The 14265-nt window shown below is 41.7% G+C and overlaps 3 protein-coding genes across 3 annotated transcripts; 2 read left to right on the top strand and 1 right to left on the bottom strand.

Annotated features, from left to right (window-relative positions):
* Positions 1-1528: 1528 nt before the first annotated feature.
* EAE98_012234 (uncharacterized protein) lies at positions 1529-4931 on the bottom strand (the record flags this gene model as incomplete). The annotated part of the gene is made up of 4 exons (XM_038959859.1): positions 1529-3471; positions 3527-3886; positions 4631-4761; positions 4813-4931. The coding sequence occupies 4 exons, from the start codon at positions 4929-4931 to the stop codon at positions 1529-1531; spliced, it is 2553 nt and encodes an 850-aa protein (XP_038803799.1).
* Positions 4932-7060: 2129 nt separating this feature from the next.
* EAE98_012233 (uncharacterized protein) lies at positions 7061-9755 on the top strand (the record flags this gene model as incomplete). Its single annotated transcript, XM_038959858.1, has 2 exons — positions 7061-7130; positions 7180-9755. 2 exons carry the CDS (start codon positions 7061-7063, stop codon positions 9753-9755), a joined length of 2646 nt encoding a protein of 881 aa, XP_038803798.1.
* Positions 9756-10505: 750 nt separating this feature from the next.
* On the top strand, positions 10506-14060 carry EAE98_012232 (uncharacterized protein; the record flags this gene model as incomplete). Its single annotated transcript, XM_038959857.1, has 2 exons — positions 10506-10923; positions 10981-14060. 2 exons carry the CDS (start codon positions 10506-10508, stop codon positions 14058-14060), a joined length of 3498 nt encoding a protein of 1165 aa, XP_038803797.1.
* Between the last annotated feature and the right edge of the window lie 205 nt (positions 14061-14265).

Here is a 14265-nt window from a genome sequence, read left to right as displayed (position 1 = left end):
TTCGTCTATTATTGTTGAGGTTTGAAATCTGGGAATTCATCATGGAAGTACTTCGATCTTGTCATTTACATACAAAGTTCCTGGATCATCCAACCAAGATGGGTTGTTGCCGCGCTCATCAAAGTACTGTTCTCCTGACTACTACATTGAAAACCTGGATACTGTAGTTTGTCTAGCTTGATTTCAGTTTGTTCTGGTAATTGCTTTAAGAGATCCACGCAGAGCTCTCTATATATTCATAAAAATCAAATCCCCAATCCAGCACATCTATCTGTCTGAATCATCACACCTTTCTTTCCATTGAATGTCAAGAAACTTCCTCACTCTTTATATTGAAAACAAATTCACATGGGTATTGTATTCATATGCTGAGCTGGCTGGTACCTCCTGTTATACGGATAGAGTACAGACACTCAGAATGAAGCCAAATCGGTATCAGCGAAGAAGCATTGAATATTTATTATATTGCTCAAAGTTGCAAAAGCAAAGGTAGATGATGCTCCACGATATTCTTCAAACGACTTGAACCAAAGCTCTCATCAAATCCACCTGAGTAGCTTATCCTTACTTCCAGACACTCTTACGAGTCTTACCGATATCTCGAAATTGAAGACAGCCAGCTTGTTCAGACAGTGGCCTGAGACTATCATTTGATTGGTACCTTCATCTTTACTTCACAAAACGCTCACATCACCAAAGTTGATTCTCTTCAATCATCCATAGGCGTTTGTAAAGAAATTCATATTAGGGTGTTAACATATTCATCTATTTCTTCCAAGAATTATCGAAGATAGTTCTAGTTCTGGGTCCGAATCTTATCATTTGCAGATGAAGATTCTCTATATCTATGAATTTCAGGTGTTCGTGGTCTCTTATTCCTCCACCTCTATCCTCGTGGCCATCTCATGAAAACATCTCTACATAATGCAATAAGAGTTAACACAATTGTTGGTATCAACTTGGGGTTGATAAAGTGTATAGTACTTTAGTCTATTGTGGTTGTATTCGTTCTTGATCATTATTAACTATGGGAAGCAAGTATCTAATATAGTAGAAGTGCTAGCGCTAGTGCACACGCTAGTACACACGCTAGTGCAATACAGTGCCCTCTTTCAGATCACATGATCGATATCCCGACAACAATGGTCCATCAAAGAGAAGTTGGGCATAAGTTCACTCAAGTGTTTACTTTAAATACACCTGTGGCCCATTCTATGACGGTCCATTTGTCTTATTCTCAATAGTTTATACATGACCGTTTTTGGTCCACACACCACCTTGAAAAGGCCTCAACATGCGAATTTGAGGAATTTGTGCAGTAAGCAACTGATTAAATGCCTCCTCAAAGTTCGATATTGAGCCCACAAGTAAATAAATTGCCTTCCTCTGAACACGCTGGTATTCTAATTCCATTTATATACAAAAGATCCACCACATATTCCAAAATTCCAAATAAAATGGCGCAAATAGGAGAAATAGCATATTAACAAAGATAACTGGGTAGTCAAGAAATGAACATCAATCGTATTCAAACAACATCGTCATCATCTCCATTCTCAAAAGAGAATCGACGTAAAGGAGTTACTTGCGCAACTTCTGGGGCACCTCCTTGAGCTGATACACTGGGAATAGCACCTTCGTCCTGGATTGTGGGAGGTATATTGCGAGCTTCATTTTCATCACGTTGAGCGGTATCTCTAAAAGGAGTTTGAACACTCCCCACGTCCTCATTGCGATATTTGAAAACATCGGTTCCTAGTCGTTCCATTCTCTCAAGTTCCTGTCTATGTGCCAGACGACGTGCCTGGAATTGATTCTCGCGGATTTCTTCTTCGCGAGCTAATGTTTGACGATGTAATTCTTCTTCGTGTTCTTGTCTTTCCACATCGCGGCGATGCCACTCATTTACTTGTGCGTCTCGGCTCATAGTAGTTGGAGCGAATGGATTTGGAGGTTGAATACCTGAAGGCATCGCTCCGGCAAAAACATAATTACTAGGTCCTGGGGCACCACTGCTAGTAGAAGAAGCGAATTGACTTAGTGGCTGGTCGCCAGAAAGAAAAACTCCAGCAAAATCGTAGTTGTTAGGTTTTGCAAGGGCGTATGTAGGAGGAGGACTCATGCGGTGCTGAATTGCGGCTACAGGAGAAAATCCTTCGGGCCGCAGTCGTATCTCGGAGGATGTGGGCGATGCTTGATCTGCTGCAATAGAAGAGCGAGTAGGACTTACGAGAATGGATCCTTTCTCGAAAGATGGCTCTGCAGAACTGATGGCGAGAGCATTCATTGATGGTAGTGAACCAGAATGTGAAGCAGATATAGGACTGACGGTATGACTACCAGTAGGAGTATTGTCGACTGTAATACCCCCTCTGAAAAAATTTGCCGGGACTTCTGCTGGTAGCTCAACTTCGGTTTCTGCGGAGAGTTCTTTTGGAATCACAGCTACAAGTTCTAAACGTTGGTGCGGGACTTCGGCACTAACTTCTGTTGGCTGTGCAATTTCTGAGTTTATCTCAATTGGATGACTGGTATCACCAGGAGCTTCTGAAGGATAAGTCCCCGTTGGCGGAGGACTATCAAGTTGTTGAAGATTAATACCAGCTTCGGACTCAGAAGTAGAATTCTTAAGAGCAAGCGCAAGTTTCTTTGGCTTATAGTATTTGATATAGGAAAAGTATAAGGTAGCTAGTAAAGTTGCTATTGTCCCAATTACACCAATAACTATGCCAGCAATTTGCCCCTCGGTTAAGCGAGCATTCTGACTGGATGACACTGTGCCAGTTTCTTGTCCAGTAGTAATATCTCCACTTGGAATAGCAACAATGCTCTTGTTATTTAGCGTATCGGATACATGAACGGCTTGGTAAAGTGAAAATTGATTGGTCTCGTAAGAGGTGATGATGTATGCCTCCTGTAAAAATGCTCGACCGATAGTGTATTGACTACTATTTGCTGATCTGGCCAATGGAAAGTAGAATTTTGATGCTTCATCTGTTCCATATTTGGTATTGGGAATATATGGGTAGGATAATGATAAATCAAAAGCTGCATATGGTAAATGTATCTCGACAAAATCCGAGGCTGAGGGTTTGTCTTTGAATCTAAATGTGAAAGTTGTCGATGTAGATGAATCCGATAGGTTGTTATGTTGAGTGGGATTTTCATCAAAGGTGTAAAGATTCAAGGACTCGTTATAACTTAGTCCCAAAGCTTCCGCGAAACGATTGCAAACTGTTTCCGGAAGCCATAGGTAAGGAGTCGAGCTATCAATCAATGCGTTGATGTTCTCCTCGTATGACGCAAGTTGTATAGGCGCATTTGATCCATTGGAGGATATTACAGAAATACTGTCAACGAAGACTTGAGGTACAGGTGAATCTTGGGTAAGAGTGAACGAAACGTTGTGAGGTATGAATCGATTTTCGTCATATCCGCCCAATGTTAAAGACATTGGTTCCCCCTTTTGCTCTGAGCTGGGTTAGTTGACTGTACTGAAGGAACCTCAAAACTATCAAATACTTACGATATATAGCCCCCGCAGTGTATCCATATCCCGCACCTAATATCTCACCCAGGGTTTCTAGCTGTGCATATGTGACATTTGGGGTAACATAACTGAAATTTCCAGTACTAGCACCCAAACCAAAGCTCCCAACCCAATACTCTGTAGCATTGATCATCGCGATTGTCGCGTTGGGAATGATTGGCCCGTCTGGCCCAAATGCGAGATTGTCGAGTCCATACTCTCCGTAAGGTGCCGATTGCAGCGAGTTTCCCGTACCAAGACGCCAATAAGGAGAAGACTCTAGTGTCAACAAAGGCTCCCATGTGGAAGATTGGGTTGCGTTAAAGATTGAGCCTCGGCTGTCCAAGCATATTGAATCTTTAAAGGTATCATTAGTATGTAAGGGTTACAGAACGTTTCAGCTTGAACTTCTAAACCAGACAAAACTTTATAGATGCGCGATATGGAATCATTGATCCACAATCAAAGGTCCCATATCCTCAGATTACAACCCTGACTACTGAGAATATCGAGACACGATGATGAATTGCTGAGACTTATCACTTGATGTACGGTCCTAATCGTTAACTGTAACTTGATTTTTAGATAATAAAGTTAGGTTTATAAGAGAAAAATAGCTTAAATAGCGTAATTAACAATCTTGGACCAAAGACTATGATCTAACCTCAAGAAGATGTCTGATCAAATAAAAATACGAACAGCGATTCTGCGACCGTGATATTTCATTCATGAAAACTCTTCAATCGTTGAGGCACACAATGGAAGGGATAATATGTTAAACTTGTTCTCATAGTATGAAAGATAAGACTAAATTATTTGATATGGAAGTATGATCCATCAATTAGCACTTGATATTGAATAGATAAAGTTTGCTTCATTATGTGATTTAAAAAATGACATTCCATCAACTATGATTCGGTATGAAATGGGTAAAAATTAAAATAGTCTGATTAAAGGCAGTGATTCGAAAATTTTCATCTGGCCACTAAAAAGAAGAATGTGTCAAGTTTCCCGAGAAACAATGAAGCAGAAACTACCAGTTGACATCGATTCAAGACTCTATGTCCCAAGAACAAGTATGATATAAGAAAAATAACATACCACCATCTTGACAGCCATATGGCCCTATCGCCCAGGTTTCAGCACTGAGTGTATTTGGAAAGAGATTGACCCATTGTTTGGGAGTTCCCAATCTGATCGACACAGCAGACCAAGATCCATCGTCTCCATACCTTTAACTATATCAGCATCTACTTAAACAAATGGGATATTGTTTACTATACCATTCAGTAGAAGGCGTCAGACTCAAAGCTGTAGCAGCATCCACGCCAGTAACATATTTTACTAGGATTAAGAGAAGAAGTGATTGTGAAAGAGCACAAATTCCCATAACAGAGATCATAGTCTTGATTTTGTATCGAGGACACAAAATACAGCCCACGAACTAGGCCAAGCAAATTGAAGCAATGGAGAAATTGAATATATATATGGCAAAGATAAACCGGCAACTGCAACAAAGGTCTGATGGGACAAACGCGCAAGGTTACTAGGCTGAGCCTCGGGCTGAAGAGCAGGTATGAAAGACAAACAGCCAATTAGATGTTAAGAAAAAAAAGATATAAAGAGTAATTAATCAATGAGTGAAGCATTCAATGATTATTGGAATGATTATTGGATTGGTGCTGTGATTAATTTAGCCTCTAATTGTTTTGTTATAGGGAAAGAGAGAATTCAGAGTTGGTATGGGGGAACCAGACTAGGAAAATGAGAAAATAACTATATTAGGCAAGGGAAAGGGGCCACTTAGCATCGACTAAGCGAAAGCATACGATTGAAAAAGAGAAGTATTTACATTAAACAAAAGTTCACTATTATACATTTCCTTATCAATTATTCTATCTGTCGATAATATGAGATAAATCAACCATGAATTTTAAAGGTTCGGGTCTTGCCGAAAACCATCACGGCACTCTCGAGCTGCCGAGAAGAACTCTCAACCTGGGAACAGTAGAACTGTTGCTGGTTTTTAGAATGCCAATTGAGTTGAGGGCAAGGGAAAGAGGAATATTGGGACATGGCTGATAAGTTAAAAGAAGGTTAGACATAGTGGAGTCTCTTCCCAATTTTAGAAGTCAGTGGGTGGTGGACGAAATTTAGATCAAATCAGCACGTTCAGTTGGTCAGGAACAGGGCCTTGAAGCAGAACTATCGGCTAATTTACTTTAGGGAAAGGATATGATATATACATGTCTATTTCTTGAAAGACTTGTTGGCTTTTCCTTACCAGAATTATTATACCATATCAGTACTTCTCCAAGGCAATGTTCCTAAATAAAGAATTTATTCATATATTTACCGACAGTGAATGAAATTACTGGCTAGACTTTCCACTGCCATCCGCTAAAGTCTAAAAGGAGAGATAAAAGAACTTCATAGCGTTGAACTTGATCACAATAGGCTTTGCTTTTGATTAGCATTTTGCCACAATGATATTATGGCTTCGCGAAGTTGCTAGACTATCTTGGAGCCATTAAAAAAAATTTCATCTGTGCTACCAGCTTTTGAAGAAACCACGGAAACTATCTTTGTGGTAGTTCAAAAGCACAAGTATAACCGACATTGTAGATACCCCCTACAGCCTTGAATGTAGCAAGTGCTAGATGTATATACCATCCAGTAATTCTTTTGGGTATGAGAGATTACCCAATCAATTGTCTGCTCTCAATATTTTGTCAATTCAGGATTCATATCTTTTCCGTCATTTCAGTTCAAAGCGTAAAAGTTTATTTCGCGGAAAGTTTGTCGCTTAGCTATATCTGGATTGGACTCGCACTAAAAGGTACTTACATTTACGACATGAGCCTACTTTAGCATTTCGACGATCTCCCTGTATCCGAAATCCGACATCCGACAACTCTACTTTGTAAAGAGAATAACAAAGCTTTTGAAGGAGGCGATCATACGAACTTGTTTTGTAAAAAGCCGTGATGCTACCAACATTCTTTGGTAACATGCTGCATTCCATAAACGAGATATGATATATGCTTAGCATGCTATATCAGGATTTATTCAAGCATAGCTTGCTCAAAGATAGTAGCGGGTTTGATGAAAGCATTGTAAGCTACTAGTTGTACCCTGAAAACATCATGGCCGGCACGTCTCCTTTTTCATACTTCAAATACCGTGGGCGAGTCACTTGCTATCCATTAGTACAAGCAGCACTAGAGTCAAGATCAAAGCACTACCTATTCTATCCTTATCATTATGTTGGCAAAATGGTGAAGCCGTTCAAATAAGAATGATTCTTCATTCCAGCTTCTCGAACATTCAGCAATTTGACATTCTTCCCTGTACATTGGTTTTTGGAAATGTTTTACTGTGCCTTTCTTCTACTTATCACTTACGTGGGCTGGATCTGAAAACGCTCTTTTTCTTGTATTATAATCTCATGAACAGTCAGGTAAGCTTTGACTGTTGTCTATTGCATTAGGCATCGACAAGATCAGCTATTTTCTGGGTTGATCTGGAGCAATGCTTTGTCATGAATCAATCTTCATATGGACTTTCATCCTTACTAAATGCTCTGAAGTTTTTGCTCAAGGTACGCTTGAATCCATCTGCCCAAGGACTACATCACTAATATAAGCAAGCAAAATTCCAACACTTTCCAAATTCTAGCATAACTTCTACGTCTTACACTACACAAGTTAACCAATCTTCAATTTACAATCCAAAAAGTGTACTATTTGAATCATCAACAGAATCTTCATCGATTTATAGTGACGTCGAGACAACTAATTATCCGTCGCCGACGCTGAGCCCTCCTACTACTTCCTGGACTAATATTGGTACTACAAGACATGAAAGCTCTACCAATCCTCTTGCCGTCACTAACACGCCTCAATGGTCTGGGATACTCAGTGGCGGTACATCCGACACAGTTCCGGTCAACAATCCTACATCTCAATGGCCAGGCAATGTCATAAGCGTGACTTCTATCTTCACATCAACGCTTAATTCCACTTTACGGTCTCAAAGTCTCATTCCTTCAACAACTTTCGGACTCAACACAAACTTCGGTTATCCCATTGCGCCCACTAACTCGAGACAATTGATCAATAATCCAAACAAGACTACATTATCTTTTCATCACCAAACGGTTTCTAGTTTCGGGCACAGTGAGACGGGAACTTTCAACAATACTATATTCAACACATCCGTCACACCTCCTGAATTAGATCCCGAGACGGATCCGTGCATTGCTCTTGATTCCCCTGACGACGACTATTATGAATTCATTCTGGTACCCAACACAAAAACAATTACACTTGCTAGCAATGCAACATACACCCCAATACCAGAGTTTAAACCTCCAACTTATTGTCTACCGGGGATATCACCAGCATATGAGCTACCATCATTTCCATTTGGCAATGATACCGACCCGAATCTGATAGAGTCAAATGAAACAAGTACAGGAGAATATCTAACACTGTCGCCATTAGCGTCTCCCAGTTATTCACAAATAAGGACGACAACCGTTGTTGTTACAAGCAAGAATCCACAGGTTGTTTTTGCCTCTTATACTCCACCACATTTCCCGGGAATTCCAGTAACAAAAATTGGCAAGCCATCTACACCAACTTTTAACTCAACTTCTACACCAGACTCTTCGGGTAAAGCAGTAAGCCCCGAATCAAACAGTGTAGAGAATCCTGATGCAGAATCTAACGATGATATTGGATCACCTTCGTCTTCTAAAACTTCAGTGGTAGTCCTTGGAGTCCCAGTTATCTTGACACCGAACAATGTTATTATAAATGGACATACGATTAAAAGACAAAATTCACCTTTAACCATTAAGCAGAAGGGACATACATTTACGGTTAATCCATCTCAAGTAATAGGCCCAGGAACAACATTGACATTACCAAGTTCATATAGAACTATCCAATCCACCAATCCAGGGGCAACGAGTATGCAATCGCAATCAAATCCAACTTCAGCTTCCAGGGTAGGTAGTCTGGGGAAATCGCCAACTCCGACTACCAATTCAGCAGATCCAGGGTCGAAGAGTATGCAACCACAACCAGATCCAACTCATTCTTCAGGGACATTACCAGGCCTGACTGCCAATTCAGGAGATCCAGGGTCGAAGAGTATGCAACCACAACCAGATCCAACTCTCTTTTCAGGGACATCACTAGGCCTGACTGCCAATTCAGGAGGAGTCAGTATCGAAATATCAGCAATTTCAACTCTAGTAGATAATATTTCGGTAAAACTAGGAGAATCTGTTGCTGTCGTGAATGGTAAGAGCTATTCAATAGGTTCAGGAGCTCCTCAAGTAGTGACTGTTATAAACACCCAGACAATCACGATTGGTGTTGCTGGAATCCAATTTGCGCACACGACTCTGGCGCCTTTACTTGTTGAACCTACGAACCATGTGATTATCGGTGGTGAGCCCATAAGTGTTGGAAATTCGTTGGCATATATTGGGTCTTCAACGTTTACTTACGGATCAGGATTGGCCATTCAAACTGATGTATTCAATGGACAAACAATAGTTATCTACCCTAGTGGAGTGGTCTTTGCACAAACGACTTTAGGAGGTAACTCAAGATCAGGAAATCAAATTGGAATAGTTGGCGGCCTCTCGGTGATGGAAGTAGGTTCATCAATCGTAATTGTATCCAGCATTATGTTCAATATTGGACCTGGTGCTACTCCTACCAAGACAGTGATCAGTGGGGAAAGTATATCTGCAGATCAGAGCGGCCTGATACTTGCTGGTACAACTTTAACATACCCTCTCATTCTTGCGACACATCCTGTCACAATTTCAGATGTCACATTCACGCAAATTGGATCAAGTCTAGCAGTTATAGATGGAACAACCTTTACTTTTGGACCAGGAGTAACACCTACTAGCCATACTTTCAATCAACAAACTATAGAAATTGGAAGTAATGGCGTTGAGTTCTCAAAGACCACATTTACAGGTGTCTCTGAATCTTCCTCGATGCAGGATATCTATACAAGTACAAGTAAAGGATCAAAGTTCAAAACTACAGGCGAAGACTCAACATACATGTCTACCTCTACAACGACGACATCTGGAGCGGTGACATCCACAGATCAAGAGAGCGACGCTGGGAGGATCAATGCTCCATTTGAAATATACGGATGCATCACTCTTGGTCTCATTATGATGATGACTTAACTGAAAAATGAGATAATGTTTCAACATGGAGTTTTAGGAGTTATGAAAAAGTCAGGTGGAAAATTGGGTGGGATGGGTAGATAGATACGTTTCTTGGAAATGTACTTATGTCATATACGAAGACTTCTTAGTGATATTACAATAATGATGATACCAAATTAATCTTTCAAAATACCCAAAAGAATCTTCATTATGCTCATACGTCGAAATTTGTAAGGGTTTGTATAGATTTGAGACCAGATGGATGTAACGCATACAACAATTCGTAAATAGCGTTCATACGTTCTTCCAGTGTTCAATTCAGTAGAAGTTAGAGCTGGAGCATGATTGAGAGCGAAAGCCGAATTCTACAGCTTTTCATGCAGATGATGGTAATCCAAATAATTTATATTGTTCAGATTCAAGGTGGTTGTGAAATCAAGGGCTGAGGGGCTGTCTCGGCTGTCGATGATGTGGGCACGTGGTGGGGTGTGTTTATCAAAACCTCAGGCATATATAGTAAAGATGCTGAGGGACGTCACCTTGCACATGGAAATTGCATGACTCCGATTTTATGTGATAGATACCGAAACGAGAAACATACATAACCCCCCGTTCAGTAAGATTCAAATCCAAAAGCAAAAGAAACTACAACATTCACACAAACGTTCGAAACATCACGACACCGTCGACTACTCAACTCAATAATAGACTGACCGGATATACTGGCTCAGTCAAACCCTTATACCCCACCCCTTCACGTTCAATTTTATGCAGCCATCGCCTCCCGATAATTTTAACAGCATTCTTACCTTCGAAAACCCGTCAGATTTACCCAATACCTCTAATCATGGCATTCACTCTCCGCAAATCCAGTCCAGTGAGCTGGTCAGTCCTCGAAATGGACTTGATGGCTCAACGGCAAGCTCAACCCCTTCAACAAGTTCGTCAAGAGCAGGATCAGGATGGCGATCGCCACTCAATGGTGTGGATGAGGCACTGCGTGGATTGAACTTGGACACCAATCTCGAGAATCGCCCAAGACCATCTTATCAACGAATTGCCGAGTATGAAAACGCACTTGCTCCTAGTCCACCCAAAAAACAACCTGAGGGGCCTGGATTTAAGGTGGTGAAGAAGAAAGGTAGTACGGGCGAGGAAGGTCCGCAACTAGAGAATTTTCCAAATGGTATTTTCAATCATGATCCCGAAATAAATTGATTTTCTAATACAATTTCTTTTACAGAGGTTCTGACTCATATTTTATCGCATTTGCCTGCGTCGTCTTTATCTGCAGTCTCACTTGTATCGCGTCGATTTTACAATTTAGTCACTACACCTCATGCATGGCGCGTTGCATTTTCGAGATATTTCCCAGGCCAAGATGTTACAGAGACGTCACCCATTAGATCAGATCATATTGGAGATGACGATGAAAGAGAACAATTCCGCGAACAACGATTTTTTACGCGACTGACAGGTTTGGCAAGTTGGAGGAGCGAATATGTGCTTCGAACACGGCTCTTACGAAGTCTTGGAAGAGGAAAACCTGCTCAAGGAGTTGAACAAAGTAACTCAAGTCGAGCAAATGGTATGGGAAATGCAAGTGCTGTGACTACATATACCTCGGAATTATTCACATCCATCAATCACATTCATGGCACATTTGGACAAGGAAAGAAATATCCACGTTTTATTCATGGTACTGATGAAACTGGGTCTGCTGGTAGCAGTGATCCTAAACTTGGAAGAATTGATCCTTGGGGTTTGACTGATCCTCAACCAATGCCTCAATTCGCAGATCTCTTTCCAGGCGATGTTCCATTTGGTCTTGGAGATGGTCCTGCTGGTCTTCCAAATGTTATGGATGTCAGTCAACCTTTTGGAATGGTATATGGAGAAGGGTTTCCTGGAGGTTCGGCTTACTACAGAGCACCAAATGAAATGCGTGGTCGCTTTTTAGAACATTCACCACCAAGTTTGGCCGATGCAGAATTTGGTATCCCAGACATACCTCCCCTCACCGAGGCAATGTCATCTATTTGGATCGCTAAGTCTTCATCTGTACCCAAAGTTACCAATGGTGTTATTGGAATCATGACTGGATCGACACTTGGCGTGATCACTGCTTATGGTCTCGGTACTGAAAACCCTAAAGCTAAGGCTGGTCAGGTGATGGCACGATGGATTCCCTCCCCTGGTGTACCCATAGTTGCAATAAGCGTGGATGATTCTTATAGCATCTCACGCAAAACATCACGTCGAACTTGGGCTGTTGCACTCAACGCTTTAGGCGAAGTATTTTACTTAACAGAAGTACCTACACATCATCCATCTGATGCATCTTCAAATGAAGATGATCTGGGTAGGGAAGCATGGATTGCTGGCCGTACAGTATACTGGCAGGTGGTGGAAGCTTCCCGCCGTATAGCACGCGATGATCCATGGCAACAAGCTGAAATTCACGGCAGCTACTCTCCTAAATCTTCTTGCACTTCTATGAATCTCTCTAAACAACAGCTCAAGGCAGAAACTCGTGAAATCGAAAAATTCCTGAGGTATCGTCCATCACATTTTCGAACTATTTGTGATGGCTGGGATATGCGTCGAAGACTTGAAGTTGACTTTAGTGGTGATGATGGTAACGGAGCAGGTGAGAGTGTTTTTGTCATTGGTTGTGGGATCAATCCTGGAGAACAAGCCGAAATAAAGCGATACACAAGATGTAAAGTCGAACAATCGTCACTTGACGGATTCACATTGCCAAGAACTGCTCCAGCAACACCACCAGTATCATCCGAGCCAACCCAAATACCCTCGATATTTGGAAATGTATCAAAAATCAAATCAGAGGAGCTCACTTCTCCAAATTCACCAATATCACCCATGACAAATGTTTCTCAGCCATCTGAGAATGCGGAGGCTCCCATGGACGAAGAATGGCGGAGTTCCTTGCTATCTCTGAAGTCATATCCTGGCATTGAGATTACCACTTCTGCTATAGACCTATCAACATATGCCCTACTCACCATTGCCGAAGATCCATTACATACTGTAAATGGGAAAACAAATTTTACTACCTTTCCAGAGACACCGTCTGATGAGACGTCCTCGACTAGCATCCCCGGTTATCGCGCAAGGTATTTGGCTGTTGGTACCAAGATAGGCCAAATCATTTTGTGGAATATGCGAGGTCCTCAATCTGCAAATCCTCAGGTGGTCAATGAGCTACATCCAATCCGTACTATCGTCACAGAATCGCCTCAAATATCATGTTTGGCAATTTCCGCATTGTTTGTTGTTCATGGTGGTAATGATGGCCTCGTACAGGCGTGGGATCCTCTTGCATCATCCAATCAACCTGTTCGCACTCTCCACTCTCGCTTTTCTTCGCGTGCTCGACGTCGATTGATCCAAGCAGAGGCAAGAATTCATGGAGTTGGCATCAATCTTTACGCAGCTGGTGCTGTCGTTCTCGATCCTGATCCAACAATCCTGCGTGGTATGGTTTCACTTGGTACTCATCTTCGATATTGGCACTACAGCTCCTCTGCCGCAGATCAGTTTCAAACTAAAAAGCGAAGGCTTCGCCGTGGCGAACGTGGTAGTAATGGAGCAACTGATCGATTTAGTAATACTGGTAGAGGAGCTTTGTTGAGTCAAATTGCATTAGAACAACAAGAACTCGATCAAGAAAAGAAAGAAAAAGCTAAAGAGGCAGCGAGACTCGCTGGTCGATTTGGTGTTGGGTTTGGTGGCCTTAGTGAAGAAGAAGCTTTACAATATGCGGAAATGGTGTCTGCTCAAGCTCTTATAGATGACGAAGAACGCCGCATAAGTGAAGCTGGATATTTTGCAGACACTGGCGAGAATTCTCCTACCAAAGGTGAGAATAGTTTCGGAACTATTACGCCTGAAGCTAGCACGAGAAGTCATTCCACAGTACCCACTTCAGCTATAGAGCCTCAACCTAACTATGACCATGATCTTGAGGAGGCTATACGTCTTTCTCTGATGGAAGGTCAGGCAATTGGTGACAATGGGCATTCGCCAAGTGTTGGTGATTATGATGTCAATTTCACTTACAAACAGAAAAAGACAAGACGGTCAGAGTCCACTTCGCCATCGACTAGTCAGGTATCCAAGAATAGATTCAGTTATGAAGGGTTACATTCTATGGATAAGAATGCTCGGTTGTCAGACGATCTTGAGTTTGCTTTGCAACTCAGTCTAGCGGAGGAACGTAGTAAACAAGAAGCTGAGGCTGAGGCCTTCCCAGGATTGGGGTTTGCAGGAAATGGGAAGGGGAAGGGTCGCGCGATTTAGGTAAAAGAGATTCTTTGGGGGCAGCGTTTTTTTCTAGCGATTGGTGATTATCTTTTGCTTCTTTTCTGGCGTGTGTTTCTCTGAGATGAGCTCGAGCTGTTTTGAACCGACTTTTATGATTCTCAAAGACGCTTTTAATGATAGATAGACATCCAGCGCCTAGTTTAATTGTCTCAATACCTTTTCAACATTCAATCTTGCCGTC

This window comes from Botrytis deweyae (genome assembly GCF_014898535.1).
Source record: "Botrytis deweyae strain B1 chromosome Unknown BDEW_061, whole genome shotgun sequence".
Lineage (NCBI taxonomy): Eukaryota > Fungi > Ascomycota > Leotiomycetes > Helotiales > Sclerotiniaceae > Botrytis > Botrytis deweyae.
Note: the sequence above shows the minus strand (reverse complement) of the source record. Positions and strands in the feature narration are given on the sequence as shown.